At 37.8% G+C, this 16,422-nt stretch overlaps 2 protein-coding genes across 9 annotated transcripts in view; one reads left to right on the forward strand and one right to left on the reverse strand.

The window, feature by feature from the left end:
• The window catches only part of LOC134545533 (protein N-terminal asparagine amidohydrolase), a 346,287-nt gene that overhangs the window by 184,596 nt on the left and 145,269 nt on the right, over positions 1–16,422 (forward strand). The window lies entirely within an intron of this gene.
• Positions 7,013–9,310, reverse strand: LOC134545518 (uncharacterized). The gene is made up of 2 exons (XM_063388606.1): positions 9,281–9,310; positions 7,013–8,897 (listed from the first exon to the last, which is right to left on the reverse strand). Exon 2 carries the CDS (start codon positions 8,895–8,897, stop codon positions 7,173–7,175), a length of 1,725 nt encoding a protein of 574 aa, XP_063244676.1. The 5' UTR covers positions 9,281–9,310; the 3' UTR covers positions 7,013–7,172.

Genomic DNA, 16,422 nt, shown 5'->3' on the forward strand with positions numbered 1-16,422 from the left:
GATAATGAATGATATTTGTATATTTAAATAATATTTATGTAATTTAATAATAAGAATTTGATGTTAAATTTTTAGATTTGATTAATGTATTTAACCTAAAATAACGTAAAACTTACATTTCCCTAAAACGTTATATCTTATAAATTTTACCTCCTAGGCAAAAACTAATGCCATATTTGAAACCAGGGTACCAAATTCATATTAAATCAGCTCCAAATACCCCGCCACCAAAACTATTGTTGGCCTGGGTTATTATTTCACGCCTGATAATACTGGCTTTCTCATGAACGTTAGAACCGCAAACTGCAGGCGTGATGGTGTTTTTGTTGCCCTCTTAAATGAATCTGATAGGTTATATGTTGCAAAAGACTGATATAAAACAATTGTTATCCACGAAATTTACGAGAAAACCTATATTAGTTAGTCTTATTTACCTACCGTTATTTGTAATTATGTCTTGCAGTAAACTCCAAACATTAACACTGCCCTTAAGCCGAGGCCACACTGAAAACTACGCTATGTTCGCGATGTTCGCTATGTTCACGCTTTTCGTTATGTTCGCCGCGCCAGGTGGCCAGACAAATCAGTCTAGTTCGCTATGTTGGAAAGACGCATCCCGTGGGATTCAAGTGATCATCCTCAATGATAATATTTTGCTGACTCTCACAGTATGTAAAAAAGTAAAAAGATATGGGTTTATAAAGTTAATCTAAAAACAAAATAATTTGAACTATTTCATCATTTGATGAAGCAGATGCTTGTGAGGACGATACCAAATTTATGGATTATTTCAAAATAAATACTACTCAGTTTGATAGCGTTCCTTTGAAATGAAATCCTAGGCATTGTTTCACATATCCTGCTTTATAAATTATTCCATCGATTTATTCCATAAAAGAAATCGATATTTTCGTAATACTTAAATGAATTTTGTCGTTGACTTAACTATTTAGCACAATACTGAAAAAAAAATTAAACTCCATAAAAAGCGAACGCAGAAGTACAGTACAATTCCGCACCCAAAAAAAAAAGTATTTTTTTTTTCCTTCTTATCTGCGCATGCGCGAAGTCAGAGACGTTTATTAAAAAAGCCGAGAACCAAACACCCGGCGACGTCGCGTCGCCAGGATCGCCAACATATAGAACACAGCGAACATAGCGAACATAGCGAACACAGCTTTGTGTGTCCAGTGACACCTGAGATGCAGCTCGCGCAGCGAACATCGCGAACATAGCGAGCATAGAGGTCATAGCGCCCTGTGTGGCCGTAGTCCAGTTACACTTCAATTATTTTTCTGCAGTCAATGCGGTGCCGCGCCTCGCAGTTTAGGCAGGCGGGTCTTCATCGCCAAGCGCAACAGCTCTGTTTGCTCACTTGGTACTCCTTAAAAATAAGCTCACGTACTCCCGAGAGCAGAAAGACGTGACCACGAGAACAAGTGCGGGCAGAGCAAGTAAAGTAAGTAAAGAGAAAGATGTGTCGCTTACATGTTGGCGAAAGTTCCTAATTGGATAAGAAATCTTTTTTGGGGTGGTGGGTTGGTAGTAGTTCCTGTATACGTACCTACATCAGTAGTTAGAAGAGGGATTAAATAAAATATAAGAAAATAATCATTTTTGATATGTATTTGCGTCTATAAGCTGCATCTAATGTTAGTTACTTGGCGTCAATTCTTCAGTGTGATCCTTTTGTCAAAATAAATTATATTTATACATTTTCAAATGCTCAAAAAATATATATTTCTTACGGTGAATATAACGCATGGCTTTGAATCATAGTGGTTGGTGTAGTATTTCGAGGTTGGAGTTAGCAGAGGGAATAACTTCGAATACGAGCTTCGTATTCGCCACCTAGTGTTAGCCCCCTGGTCTCGGATGACGACATCGGCGGACTCGGGGGAGTGTCGGTGGCTCCATGCCAGCTCGAGTGTGGGAGACCGTTACTTACCGCGGGTCCCCCCCGTACCGTCCCACTTCTCTTCCAATTATTCGGCAAAACTCTGTGTGCGGAATATTCATAAGTCGATCTGCGACTCTAATTCGCGTGGCCTCACCAGTACTTACTATAAAACGAGGAAAGACGTGAAAGTTATTTCGTTGCCTTCTGGCTCCATGGTAATTTTTTCTTCCTATTGCCTAACTTTTTTTTCCGTGCGACTGTAACGGCTAGGACTTTAGGGCTGTTTCCGAATTCGCCTGAAGTAAATACTTGTACATACTTGTCCAAGGAAGTGACATCACTAGAGCTGTCCGAACTGGATGTGAAGTATTCAAGCATGCAGTTAAACGAATTTGTGTACTTCTCGTGTACTTCGGGCTAAAGAAACATCGCCAATTAAAAAAAAAATTTTTTTTTCTCAAGATTATATGGTATTTGTTATAACAGTAATTTAAATTCTCGTGAAATCATTTTTATTTTTTATTTTACTGTTATTAACACATTTAATAAAACTATTTATATATATACATGTTTATAAGGAAGTTTCAACAATAACGTGCACATACATACCGATACTACTAACATAATTATTATTTCTTCTAATAAATTTAAGATATTGAAAAAAATAATGTATACAACATGTTTGGCTGGCTAAGAGGCCAACACTAAACACGTCCGGATTCGTCAAGTACGACACAAGGGCAAGTGAAGTACTCGAGGTCGCAAGTGCACAACTGTGTACTTACATTCGGAGGCGACATAAGACTTGGTCTCACACGCCATGTTGCTTATTTACTTTTCTTATCATTACTGTTACTTAACGGCTATTAATGTCAATTCAACAAGATAGCTCATTTTTTATATTTTTGTTCTTAGGTCACCAGCTGTTTACGAAAATTTATTTTCGAACTTTACAATGTCACGCGAATGGTCACAGCTATAAATATTTGCGTGCGTTTTTTTATTTTACGATTATTAGAATAGTTGTGACGAAACAAATCTCAAGAAAGCAATCATAATAAAGTAACAAGAAAAATATTTCACGCAAGAACCTAACTACGTAACCTCGTAAGATATGCTGAAGAAATTACCTCAGTAAATAAAAGAATGTAAAAAAAGGGCTAATTATCTAATGAATTATTTTATATGGTAATCAAGTTGCCATGTAGTATTTTGAACACAAAATAATATAATTTAACATAATATAACAAATTCCAAATATTCGCTTGAAATGAATTTTTTTAAAATGTTATTGGGAAATAATATTTGAAAGTTGTAACTTTCACACATACAAGCTATTCGTTTAAAAACAACGATAGAAGACGGCTTAGAGCGGCAACAAATTACGAAATACTTTTTTAAAAATAACTGTAGTTTTTGTAACATAAATTTCATTTTACGCGCCTACTTTTAAAGTTTTGCTTAACGAAATGGCGAATTTTTCACAGATTATTTGAAAATGGACTGTTCGTTAACAAACTTGGTAGTGGAGCTACACGTGGGTTAGAATGGCAGCGTGAGTTACGAGTATTTTCGCTTTTGGACGTACGTACGCTGCGTGCAAGATGTTAATAGTGTTTTATAGGGATTTTACTTTAGATGGATTTATTTTCTCTGTTTTGAGTGGGAGACTTACAGGAGACTTAAGTAGGTTGCACGGTGCAAAATAATTGATATAGGTACTTAACTGTGTGTTATTTTAACTGCCAAAGTTTTTAACTTCTTAGATCTCGGTACACGGCATTTGGTAGGAGTAATTTCTTAAATGGAACGGAAGTCGTATGGAACGGAAACGTGTTACCACGAAGCTGCCACCATCTGTGGCGGATCGCTTGAATCAAAGTTCATAGAGACAAAGGGAAACTTTATAGTATTAACCGTTTATTGAATTTTAACAAGTATTTTAGTAAAATCAGGTCCAAAGCTGGGGTTTAGTATTTTTCATGTTATAATTTAACCTATCGCTCTGCAAACAGAATTATTCGATAGTCGACGCAGATCCTCCGGCAGCGAACTCAAGCGGCGGGTGCGGAAACACGTGCGATTCGCGTCCAGAAATGTAGTTGAAAACACAATTTTCGTATATATAAAACGCTTAGCATTTTTAGAGCCTTTTGAATTCATCTGCTCTTCTACAGAGTTAGCCATTTTTCAGACGCGTAGTATCGTCGTCATATTCTAATATTATCTTATAGTCACAACTAAAAAAATATATACATCTGTACCTCCAGAACTAAACATCCTTTAAAAAAGTCATGCAGAGTCTCAAATTAATGTGTCGCTTTAACTCACCAAGGAGAACTTTTTGTACAAATGACACGTAGCGTTTCCAAACACTAACGTATTATGTCCGAGTGTAATGCCTAATTATTAATGACCCGGAACACCGTACGATGGGGGGGGGGGGGGGGGGAAGTAAATCCACCTCGTGTGGTCATCATTAAAAGAACTGTAAATCTGCCTCTTGTGGTCATCGCCATTGTTGGAGTTTCTGGTCCTCTGGTTTATATGTGGCCGCGGGCCATTTCGTTGGGCAACTCATATGGTGCGAGCGAAGTTTATTTCTTTGGGGGAGGAGTTGGGGAAGAAGGAAGGGATAAGAAATTATGTACTGTAATTTCTGAAACGAAAAAAAAAGGTTTGTTAATTGATTACGTGTTGGTCAAACCCTCGGTGGAGACAAACAGTTGAACGACCTACGCGCATATAACCAATTACCTCTCTCCCTATCTCTCTCCCTCTATTTATCACTCTCACACACTTACTCGCCGAACACACCTGTTTAATCTATTTCGTGACGTCAGATGTGGACTGCTTGAATTATTCGCATCCCACCAAGAAGATCTTCATTCGATTCCCGACCCGGGTAAACGAGGCGAATAAGCACGCTGTGTATTCACGAGGTATTCAGTCGCTGCCTCTTCCTTCCCCCCTCTCTTACAATCTCCTACTTTAACAACCTCGATGTCGACCGGACTTAAAAAAACCTTTTTAATTAATTCATTCGTACATCTCACATCCAAATGGTCGTAGCGTAATATGAGCATTAAGTTTATAATTTATATCCATATGGATTGGAGTTGACTGTACACATTGCATCTAAAACACGCGACCCTTGAGTACGTGTGCAGGACATGAAATATGTCAATGAACGTAGGTCCGTAGTTCCTACTGTTGTTCGCCAAGGTCGTTGCTGCTTGCTAGGATATGCACTGGATCACTGATGTGTGGAATGCCATATCGACGATCATGTGCACGTTGCACAAACACACTACATGTGTGGTTATTCGTGTCTCACGCCAAAGTGGCATTCCGCGTAACAAGGACCCAATGTAGGCTATCTCATTGTGCACGGACACGACTTCAGTGATAAACAGAAGCATTTCCGGACCTATGTTCATTGTAATTCTGCCATTCCTACGAGCCATGTATACTGGTCTTTTTAGTTAAGTATTTATTAAATATTATTATACTAGCTGCAGTACCCGGTGTTGCCCGGGCTGAACACAGTGTGATACATTTACCGCGAGATTTAGCAAACGCTATATGGCAGTGTGGTGCACATAGAAAAAAGACACAAAATTGATGTTTGTATGTCTACAACCTATGATTTTCTGTTTACCCATGGCGATCGGTTGAACGGTTTAGAATTTGATGTGCTGCAGCGCCATCTAGCAGAGAGTTAGAAAAAATGGATAAGCTAAAAACCTTCTCTATGATAAAAACACTTCGATGTGATAACTTTCATGATTTTTGGTCAAACGGTGTCCGAATTTATTAATTCTGTATATACCAACATCCCTTTTTGTATATATACTAGAACAACGCATACCCGGAGTTTCTTCTTTCCACTTGAGTGCTTCACAGTGTATACATTTTTCATCCATTCCCCCTATGAGAACTAGGTAATCGATGGTTATTACAATCAATCAATAGGTCATAATCAAAAGCTGCATCGTGAAACGACTCCCATTTACTGATTGTAAACGCATGTCCCCTTCCTGTCTGCCATCCAGCATTTGAAACACATCTTTAGGATTCTTCAGGTGTCTCTGAAGCTATCGATGACGCATGTCGCTCAGCATCTAAAGCCTGACGGACTTAGATCTGCTCTAAGGTCTTGGCATCTAAAATCTACTGGGTCCGAGTCTGCTCCTCAGATTCTTGGGTTCTAGCTACTTTCGCAGCTCGAGCTTTGCTAGAGCTACGTGCTAGATTAGATTTACTCTTGCGAGGCACATCGGCAGCAGAAGGTACCTTAAAAAGAACAAAAATAAGCGTAAGAATATTTTTTTCCTACGATGAAGCTATCTAACGTTTTACAGAAATCTCTTATCTACTCACTAAGTAGCTACTTAGTAAGAATCAGACAGAAAAATAACTAAGTAATTACATATATGAAAACTACAACAAATGAACAAAACAATTTTTTATTATATTTTAACTTTATACTAAAGTCCTGACCACTATCACAATAAAATCAAAATTTCTAACTTTATAGGTTAAACATACAACATAGTACAGGAGCCAAATAAGGCCACGTTAAGGTTTGGCTGTGGTTATAAAATTTATGATAGTATATACAAGTTTGGAATTTTACTATGTAATAAGAACATAAGTGGAGATTTAAAAAAAAAATACAGAACACGATTATCATAATTATTATTTTTCCAGGGTAAAAAAATATAAGGGCATAGCAAATGGCCTTATTAAGACGTCCGGTGCCAAATAAGGCCACTAGGTGTTGCCTAATAAGGCCATCATGCATGAAACATAATAATACAATGAAAAAATACATTCATTATTAGAAAAGCAGTTTAAGAATGAAAATTAAGGAAAACTAAATGTTACACATAAGTTATAATGTTATCAATTTACCAAAAATAAGAAAAACAAATACATGGCACAATATTAAACTTGAATTTGCATCAGTCATACACAATAGCTACAAGAAAAGTTCCTTTACACTAACAATACCCAAAATAAATAGTCTTGTCACAAATATACCATTAAGAATGACTTTACACATGACAAAGTATCACATAATAGGAGTAAAAAAAGTGACCTGACCCTTATTGCATGAAAAATGTAGAAACATTTGTGTGTTTAAACAAAGGACGTAGGCATACTTGTTTCCTAACTGTCAACTGTGTTATTTCAATAATAATATTTTTATGAGGCATTATTAATGAAAGCCTAGAAATTTCAGTCAAGGACTTCATTAAAATCTACTCTAATCATCACAAGTAGGGCAAACAAATGGCCTGTCATCACATTTGCCAAGTCCAACACACTGTTCATGATAATAAACTCTGCATGCTGAACACAATCTCATGTCTATTATTTGATGTTCTTTGCAGATAGGACATGACCAATCCTCTTTTACATGATGATGTTTTGTTATCCCACTAGATCCAGCCTGAGGAGCCGTGCGATTCTTATATCTTGGTGTCCGAGAAGCTGCTCGTTTTATTTCCTTTCTTGGTTCAGTTATCTTCTTTGGACATTTTCCGGGAACTGTTTGTCGTTTGGTCTGAAACAATGATTTTACAATACGTTGAGCTCGTGAATTTATTGCTTGGCGTCTTGGTGTTGTAGATTTTTTCAATTTAGGTGTTGCCAGTATATCGTGGAATGTTAAACGTCCATCATTGTTTGGAAAAGTGTTCAATACTCCGCGATCAGATGGCTCGTTGCTAGAACTAACAATGCTTGCACTTACATTGTCAACTTTGTCTTCGCTAGCCACAGTTGCATCGGGTTCGGTGTATGTCAGTTCAGATGGGGCGAAAGCTGCTTCAGGAAGAATGTTGCAATCGTAAGGATAGATCCCAGTTCCTCTAAACCCAGCAATTAGATTGGCAGGGGTCATTGACTTTACCCATACCTTTGAAAAAATCAGTCCAAAGCTTACACGGTTTAAAGTTCTGTCGCCTTGCGTGGTCCAAAAATTAAGAAGCTCTTTATCCCAATAGTCTTCGAAAGGGCCGAATACAGATTTATCGAGTGGTTGTAGCTCGTGCGTGCAGTTGGATGGAAGGCAAAACAAGATGATGTCGTTCTGTTCGGCTACATCCACTATATTCGCATCTAAATGGGACTTCGCTCCATCAAATATTAAAAGTATTTTCCCAGGGGCCTTGAATTTTGAGAGATGGGTTACCCACTTAGCAAATACCTCGCATGTCATAGAGCCTTTGTCAGTCATTTCAATAACTGTTCCTGCAGGCATGTTTTCTTCCCACTCTGGCTTGCAGCGTTTTCCTTTAAAAAGAATCATAGGAGGGATAGCCTGGCCGATTGCATTACCACAAGCAACAATTGTAACATTTTGTGCATGCTCCGGTGCAACGAGATGAACTCTCTTATTCCCCTTTCTGCCATATACCTGTTGCTGCTTGTGTAATGTCAAACGACAGCCCTTTTCGTCAATGTTGTAGATTTTTTCCGGATGACCTACAAGATTATGTGCCTCTAATATTTCACGTAATTTAACAAAGTAATCACCAACAATGACTTTGTTAAGTTTGGCTGCTCTACCTGCATTCATTGCTTGGGCCTTCCTTTTTGAAATGTCTGGGTGTCGTTGAAGAAATAACTTTAACCACTTTTTACCAGCCATTTGGGAATTCTTATTGAATGGATGGTTGATAGAATTCAACTCGCAAAACGAATATACGCTCCTTCTTAAAAGTTGTGCATTTAACGGTACCCCTACCTCTCCTAACCTGAAAATACGATTGCATAATAGGCTTTCTTCTTGATCTGTAAGTAACGCACGTCTTCCAAGTTTTTTCTCGCTACTTCCGGACAAAATATGGTTTCGCAATGTCCGTCGTGGTATATTGTACTCACGCGCAACTGCTGCAACTGGCATGCCATTTCTGAATGCTGCTAAAGCTGCCACAAGCTGGTCAGCGGTCCACTTTGCTCGTTTACATTTAGTGTCCATTTTCATCTGAAACAAAACAAGATGTTTCAAGAAATTAATTCACATGAGAAGTACTGTAATTTATTTAGTAGACAATTAATCAAACGAATTAAAGCCACAACAAATGTTGATTACATAATATAAAACCATTGCACTGTGAATATAGCAACATATCACAAAATACAACATCGACACCTAATAAGGCCAGCACAGTATCTTAATAAGGCCACCTTGGCCTTATAAAGACACCTACACTTTGTGTCTTTCATTAATTTCCTTACAACAGCACAATTGGCTGACTGTTAAAAACATACTATATTCTGAAAGCTAACAAAATACCCTTTCGTTTAATGTATTGATGTTCTATGTATAAAATCTAGAATCATTACTATGACATAAACATTACTTACCAAATTTGTTTACCGCAAGTCAGACAAAACATTCTTCACAGCCTGTCTACGACGTACTTGGCGATACAGCTCGCGCTACCTGTTGTGTGAAGCTGATACCAATGGATGTACCGGATAGTGCCGCTACCTATCGCGTCGAGCTACAACTACGTGCTACAGAGCGTGGTGGCCTTGTTTGGAGACTGGCCTTGTTTGGCGTCTGTACCTTAGTAAAATAACAGTAAATATTGACTTTCTTCATCGAGATGGAATGGAAATTAACTGAGTACTTTCCTTTACCTAACTTCCTACTAAGTAATTAAGTAGCGGATATAGGGACTTATTTCTTAAGGGAATTGAAATAAATTTTTTCTATTCAAAAAACTTACGTCAGCAACAAGGGGTTTGGACACATGCATTATCATTCTCAGCACGCATCACTGCCTTTGTGGTTCGTGATTCCAGGTGTTGTACAGCTCACCTGGCATCACCCAAAATATACATTACATACTGCTTTCACCGAGATCTCGCATAATTTTTTTCGTTACTTGAGGGCAAGGTATGTCGTGGTCCCCCCCCCCCCCCCCCCCCCCCCATGTAATCTCCTCCTTGTCACCGCCACTGTTCATTATCAACGGATATGATTATAGAAAGAAAATTAGCATAATTAGTGTGATATAATAATAGACTGCTTGACAAGAACATCACGTGCATTTAACCCTTTATATAATTGTTTTAAGCTTAACAATTGTGAACGGAGAGTAATCGACATAAATTACTTTAGCAAACACGAGTCCCTTGATCGTTGTGTCTGTGTCGGCTAAACCTCGAGCTCCCACGCTCCGATACCTTCACCTGTTTGACACGTAGTGCAAAATTCTGTCACACTTTGACAACTGAAAATCCTCACTTGGTTAACCATACGGCCTAATTAATATTTCATAAAATACAGGAGGGTAAAAAAAATCTGCTTATTTTCAAGTACGTATAGCGTGTATTTAATGTAAAACTTTTTTTTTTCATTTTCAAATCATATTTAGAATATATATATATTTTTACTATAAAGCAATGGTAACCAACTACACTCCTATTACCTCAGCATGGAGCCGACTGCAGTTGCTAAGTATGCTTTGTGTATTTAGGTGGTTCCATTTTTGTCCGATGGTGCTGTTATCTCTAGAATATTTGCCGTAAAAATTGTATTGGTGGATGACAAACGTCCACTTGAATGTGTTAGAACCAAAAAGTCATTTTCGTACAAAAATTTTAGGCTGCATTCTTGCTAAGCTACGATATTCTTATTATATCAACAAAATTATTATTGATACATTTAGAGCTTGTCGGGTGCTACATGAATCTGTTTGTTTTTTGTTTCTTAAATGACTTTATTCAGCTGTCAAAGTCTGAATGTTGCTTACAACACCTGTAAAAAAAGTCTCACTCTGTCTTGAACAGATCGTAGGCCTATTTATTTTAAGGCCATTAACTACATCTTATCCCGTGATTGTACGAAATACTACTTACATGGCATAAACTACTAACGTTTTTGTAAAATTACATAGGTATACAAAGGTTTAGTAATTTTACATTTTTTCCGTGTGATTCTAAAAATAAAACTACTAGAGTTGGTGTAATTTTACACAATTGTTTCCAAAAAACCAAATAGTGGTACAGGCTTCAATTAAAAAATATACGAATGTACACCTGTTAACACAATAACTAACAGTTTTTAATAACACATTTGGTTTTGTAGATGAGATTACACTTACAATAGTAATTGTTAAAACAGTGTCCGGTAACTGTGTCAGTAGACTGTACTTGCAGGTCCTCGCGCGCGCGCACGCACACACACACACACACACACACACACATATATATATATATATATATATATATATATATATATATAGATAGATATATAGGCCTATATGAAATTTTAAAAGTGCAAAGTGTTTTTAATTGTAAATTTGCAATGACAAGGAACTGCATGAAAATGTATTTGGCAATAATAATTTATTTTGACAAAATCTATTCTATTTACACGAGGCTACGTAACTGGTATTCCCATTACATAAAGATTTATAGTAGGGGAGCCCAATAGGGGATTTTGGGATTTACTCGAGCGCTGCAGATGAACATAAGGAAGGATACCTTGCATTTTGTTGAGTACCTCCACCATATATAAGCCCTTTATATAGGAACGTTCGTCTAGGGACCCATCAGAATAGTAAAAAAAAAATTGATCGTAAGAAATACTCAAGCACGTCAGATTAAGGTAAGGTGGGTTGATTACTAGCTGAAAAGTATGAATTTCAATAATCTGACGATTTGAGCGTAACGTAAGGAAGTGGGGTCACAAACTTGCAAAAAAAAAAAAAAAAAGAAAAGTCGTCTTGACAGTTTGGAGCGTGGTTGATTTTTATTTTATTTTGAAGGAAATAATGCAAAAATAACGGGGAAAATATAATCTGCTGATTTCCACAAGCCGAAGTAACAAAAATATTCTAAACAATTTAGTGTGTGCAGCTGGGGTAGTGCATGTATTCCCCACTCCACTCCTCTCTTTCACTTTCACTTGTTCCCTATCTCTGACTCCCTCGCACCTGGTTCGTTGGTAATCACCTACCAGAAGCCTGTGAAGATGTCATAACACCAGCTAGTCTAGGAGATACTTCTGATTTAGGTATATTTCTTTTCAATACTTTAATAACACGCTTTTCATGGAATAAATAAAATATCGTTAAGTGTTATAACGATTTCTTGTTACAAATATATAAACCGCAGTTAATATCGACGATCCAATTGAATCAGTAGATTTGAAGTACAACGATAATTCCTGGGATGACGATGAAGATTGAAAAAAATTTGTTCACAATTATATTTTATTTAGATTTTTTTCTGAATAAATTATATTTCTAAATATCTACTTGATTTTTCGTGATTTTATTTGTCACATTTCATGGTTATTGAAAAGAAAAAAATATCATAAATTTTTTTTTCTAGCCGTCAGATTAAGAATTACCCTCCAAATAATCATCAGATTTTAGGTTAGTACGATTGGACATCAAGCTGAACCGTCTGTACAAAAATCTGACATGCTCGAGTATTTCAATATAGCGATTTTTTTTTGCATTTTCAAAAATTCGCTACGAGCTATGCGTCACTTCCGAATCGTCAGTCTTTTTAATGGGAGAATTTTTAGGATTCACTTAACATCCCCTCTGAATATCTGACGCGCTCGAATATATATATATATATTTTTTTCAATTTTCTACTCTTCTGTATGGCCACCCTCACCAGCACGCAAGACGGCATATTAGTATATTTTTGATATCAGATATAGCTACGTTGGGGCACCTAAACTATCAATATCTGACACGCTCAGGTATTTCTATGTGATGGTTTATTTTTACATTATTGAAAACCTGTAGACGCTTCCCCCACAGCAGAAAGAGAAAGATTATATAACCTTTTATTCTTCCTATCATCTACTCTTCAAAATCCAAGAGGTCCCCACGACGCTCGAGCAAATCCCCATTTAGTCTCATGGGCTTCCCTACTATTATTAGCGTGCTGAGGAACGAAAGGTTAAGACGCCGGACTAACAACCATAATGTCGTGGATTCGACACTCCTTTAGGTCACTCAGATTGTTAGAAGTGTTTACTTAAACATTTAAAGTAATTTACGTAGTTAAAAATAGCTCTATAGTACACATTGTTCGTTAACAGCTATAAGCCACAAAAACATTAAGTATTTTTAGAAAGAGTACAAATTAACAAGTTCATGCATTAAAATTAACTTTCAGTTGTGTAAATATACACATGTATGCACATTCAATTTATATATCACAAAGTAAAAATACACCAACAGCTATGACACATTTATCAAACCATAGCAATTGAGGTTTTACACTTTTGATAGAATTGAGCATAAGAATAAAAACACACCAACACGTGTAGGTGTACAAATTACACTAACATCGGTGGAGCTCTGCTAACACGTGTGTTTTGTGTAAAATTTCACATTTTTTACAGATATTGATGGGGCGAATTGGACGTTCTGCGTCACAGTACGTTTTCTCCAAAGAGTAAAGAAACAGCGTAGATATAGTGTATCTAAGTGTAATCAAACAGTCGAATTTATTCCCGTTATAAAGTACCTACCCTCTCTGTAGCAACGGCCGATATATTTTGCTTGTATCGCAGTGTGACACTGTCATAAGGTCAGGGCTCAAGGGCTGAGTGAGTTATTTCATTGTCATATTCTTGTCATCAATATTAATTAAGGGCGTTTCGTGTAATTTTATCCCGATAGCGTTCCTGCATTTGCTTTTGGGTCGCAAATTTTCTTACCGTATATTTACTAAACGTTATTTACACGCAAGTAATCGTAATCACGAACACTTGCGTGACATTTTACTGCAGTTAGATAATATTTGGCAAATATTTGCTGAGAAAGCTTTCGTGATATGTACAGTAACGTCGATAAAATGAAATGACGTGTGAGACGTAGCCTTAAAGGCCACACACACACGATCTGTCCGAGCTGACAGTCTGATGGACTAATGAACTGATGGACTGTGGGCTCGGAAGCCCTCAGTCCGAACTGCCGTCTCGCCAGTCCAAACTCTCAATCAGCCGAGTGTCGTGGCAGACATATTTGTTTATAATCTTCGGTTACTTTGATATTTTTTCCCCCTTTTTCTAACTAAAAGTGCAAGAGCAGCATCCAGAGTTTCTTCCACACTCTGCACGATGAAACGTTGCATCCAGCAGCACCATGGTCGTGTGCGGGGAGGCTTCAGCCGGAGGGGCGGAGGGGCGACGCGACGCACGGTTGTTGCCGCCGGTGTACCTCCGCAAGAGGAGCGACGCCGGGCGTAATAGGGTGTAAGAGGAGGCAAGTCTGGGCCGCGGGAGGAAGGAACGGACGGAGCGTCGTCCAATTGTGTCCAATCTAGGGTGCGCGTTAGCATGTTGCAGTTCTTGGGCTGGGGCGTCGGCTCCAATTCCTCTCCATTACCCGTGCGAGCTCACCTTCCCCCGTCCGCGCGCACACGAGCAGACAAGACGCGTCGCGACACGGCCCGTATTTCCGTCACGTCGTTTATTACCACGTTTATGGACTCAAATGGTTGTCGTGCTGGATTATATAAAACCGATCTTTCCTGTGCTGGACATACTAATCGATCTGCATCTAGCTCCATAATGAGAAAAATAAATTAACATTCTTTACTCAAGTTAAGCTATCGATAAAGAACGGTATTTAACTAGTCAGCCGTAAACACACTACGGCATGCCTTTGTTGACAAATTTTTTGTACTCGCGCATGCGCAGAACATTGCAGCCGTCAGGAGGTCTGTTCAGGCAGTCATTCGTTGTGTCGCCTCGTGTCTGATCGCGACAGTTCTGTGGCGTCGTGCCGCCTCTGATTCCGTGCGCACTGCTTGTATGTGAACACATGGAAGTGAACTACTATCGGACAAAATATCACGTCGTGCCTCATTCTGTGTGTGTGCCCGGCCCGGCATCGACAGTGGCGGACTCAAAGGTTGGTAGAGGGCAGGTAACACCCCCCCCCCCTCCCCCCCGGAAGTTATGAAAAAAAAAAAGAGATATCTCGATGTCTGGATGATGCAAGGTAACTGTTACAACACTTGGGACTATAGACTACCCAGTAAATGGTGCATGTTAGCTTGTTGACGAAATGTTTTCGAATACACAAATTATATATATATTTTTTAATCTTTTTCACTCCAGTATCCGCTTATGGTCATCGACACCTGGAGAACTGCTCCCTCTTCAACCTATTTTAGCTAACCTTTAATAGCTGACTATAGTATTTAAAAACATTAAAAAAAACTTAAAATTTGCAATTTTTAAAATACATAGGTATGTTTGAGTCCAATAATATGTATGTATGTTTGACGTTTCGGCATGCCTTGTTGTAGTTATCCTCTTGGGCAATTAAAACTGAAGCACTTTTAATTTGTTTCCCAACAACTAAAACCGAGAAAGGCCGTAGTCATAGAGGAGTAAGGTGGGTCCAAAATTTTTCTAGGGCCAGAAATATTTTTCAATAGTAATGCATTAACCAGCTTAAAATTATGTTATATATGGCTCAATTTATAGTCATTATTAGTGTGTAGGGGTCTCTTTTAACACGTATTAGGAGATACTCATAAGCAGTGGTAGTGTAAATATATTCTTTTTAAGTGTTAAAATTAATCTCAAAATGTCAGTTTTCGACGAACCACTGGAAGGTCATCAGATAACCTAAAAAATATTTTTCTCGTATCATCTATTTTTTTTTTTTTTTAGGTTGGCTTGGGAGGGGGGTGGTAAAGCCCATTAACCCTTTCACTCAGTACCTCCAGAAACAGATATATATGTGTGTATATACATATAACTTTCTTCGGACCCCCTCTCCCAAAAATCCTGGCTACGCCCATAAAACTGAGTATAATTTGTATAGGAGGGGTCCGGGTGTGGAGTGACCTAGGTGCGTCTCAGGCCGAAGTCTATACGCCTGGTTGGCTAGCCATGGCAGCGATTGAAGCTAACTCCCCTTTCTAGATTATTTTAATAATGATAATTCTATACCGTTTAGGTATAACAGTTAAGTAAAAAATTGGCAATATTTAATATATTTTATTTTGTACTAATTTTATATTAATACATAAATGGAAAGTTGAGCTGTGTCCAGAGACGCAACTATTCTATTTAACACCCGGGGCAAGAACTTATCTTGGTGCCCCCCCCCCCCCCTTTTTTTTTTCAAACCAACCATACCAACAATTTCCCAACACCTCATACCGCCAACACATATTAATTATACCATGCCAAATATGTTTAATTCAACTTAGATGGTAAATTAATATATTTATTTGCAGTTATTTCATTTTTAATACATCGTAATTTGAATATAATACGCTAAAAATACAATTTTTTAAATATTTGACATATACATGACTGTATATTTCAATAAAATTAATTCATTTCATCTGCTTTTTAATAAATGTTTTGTGTTCTAACACTACGATATTCAAGTAAATATCTTTAGTCAAAATTACTTTTTCCGTTTAGCGGCCCCCTTCCCCCAGAATGTAGCGCCCGGGGCACAAACTCCGTCTGCCATCCTATAGTTACGCCCCTGGTGTTT

The sequence above is a fragment of the Bacillus rossius genome, chromosome 1 (genome assembly GCF_032445375.1).
Source record: "Bacillus rossius redtenbacheri isolate Brsri chromosome 1, Brsri_v3, whole genome shotgun sequence".
In the NCBI taxonomy this organism is placed as follows: domain Eukaryota; kingdom Metazoa; phylum Arthropoda; class Insecta; order Phasmatodea; family Bacillidae; genus Bacillus; species Bacillus rossius.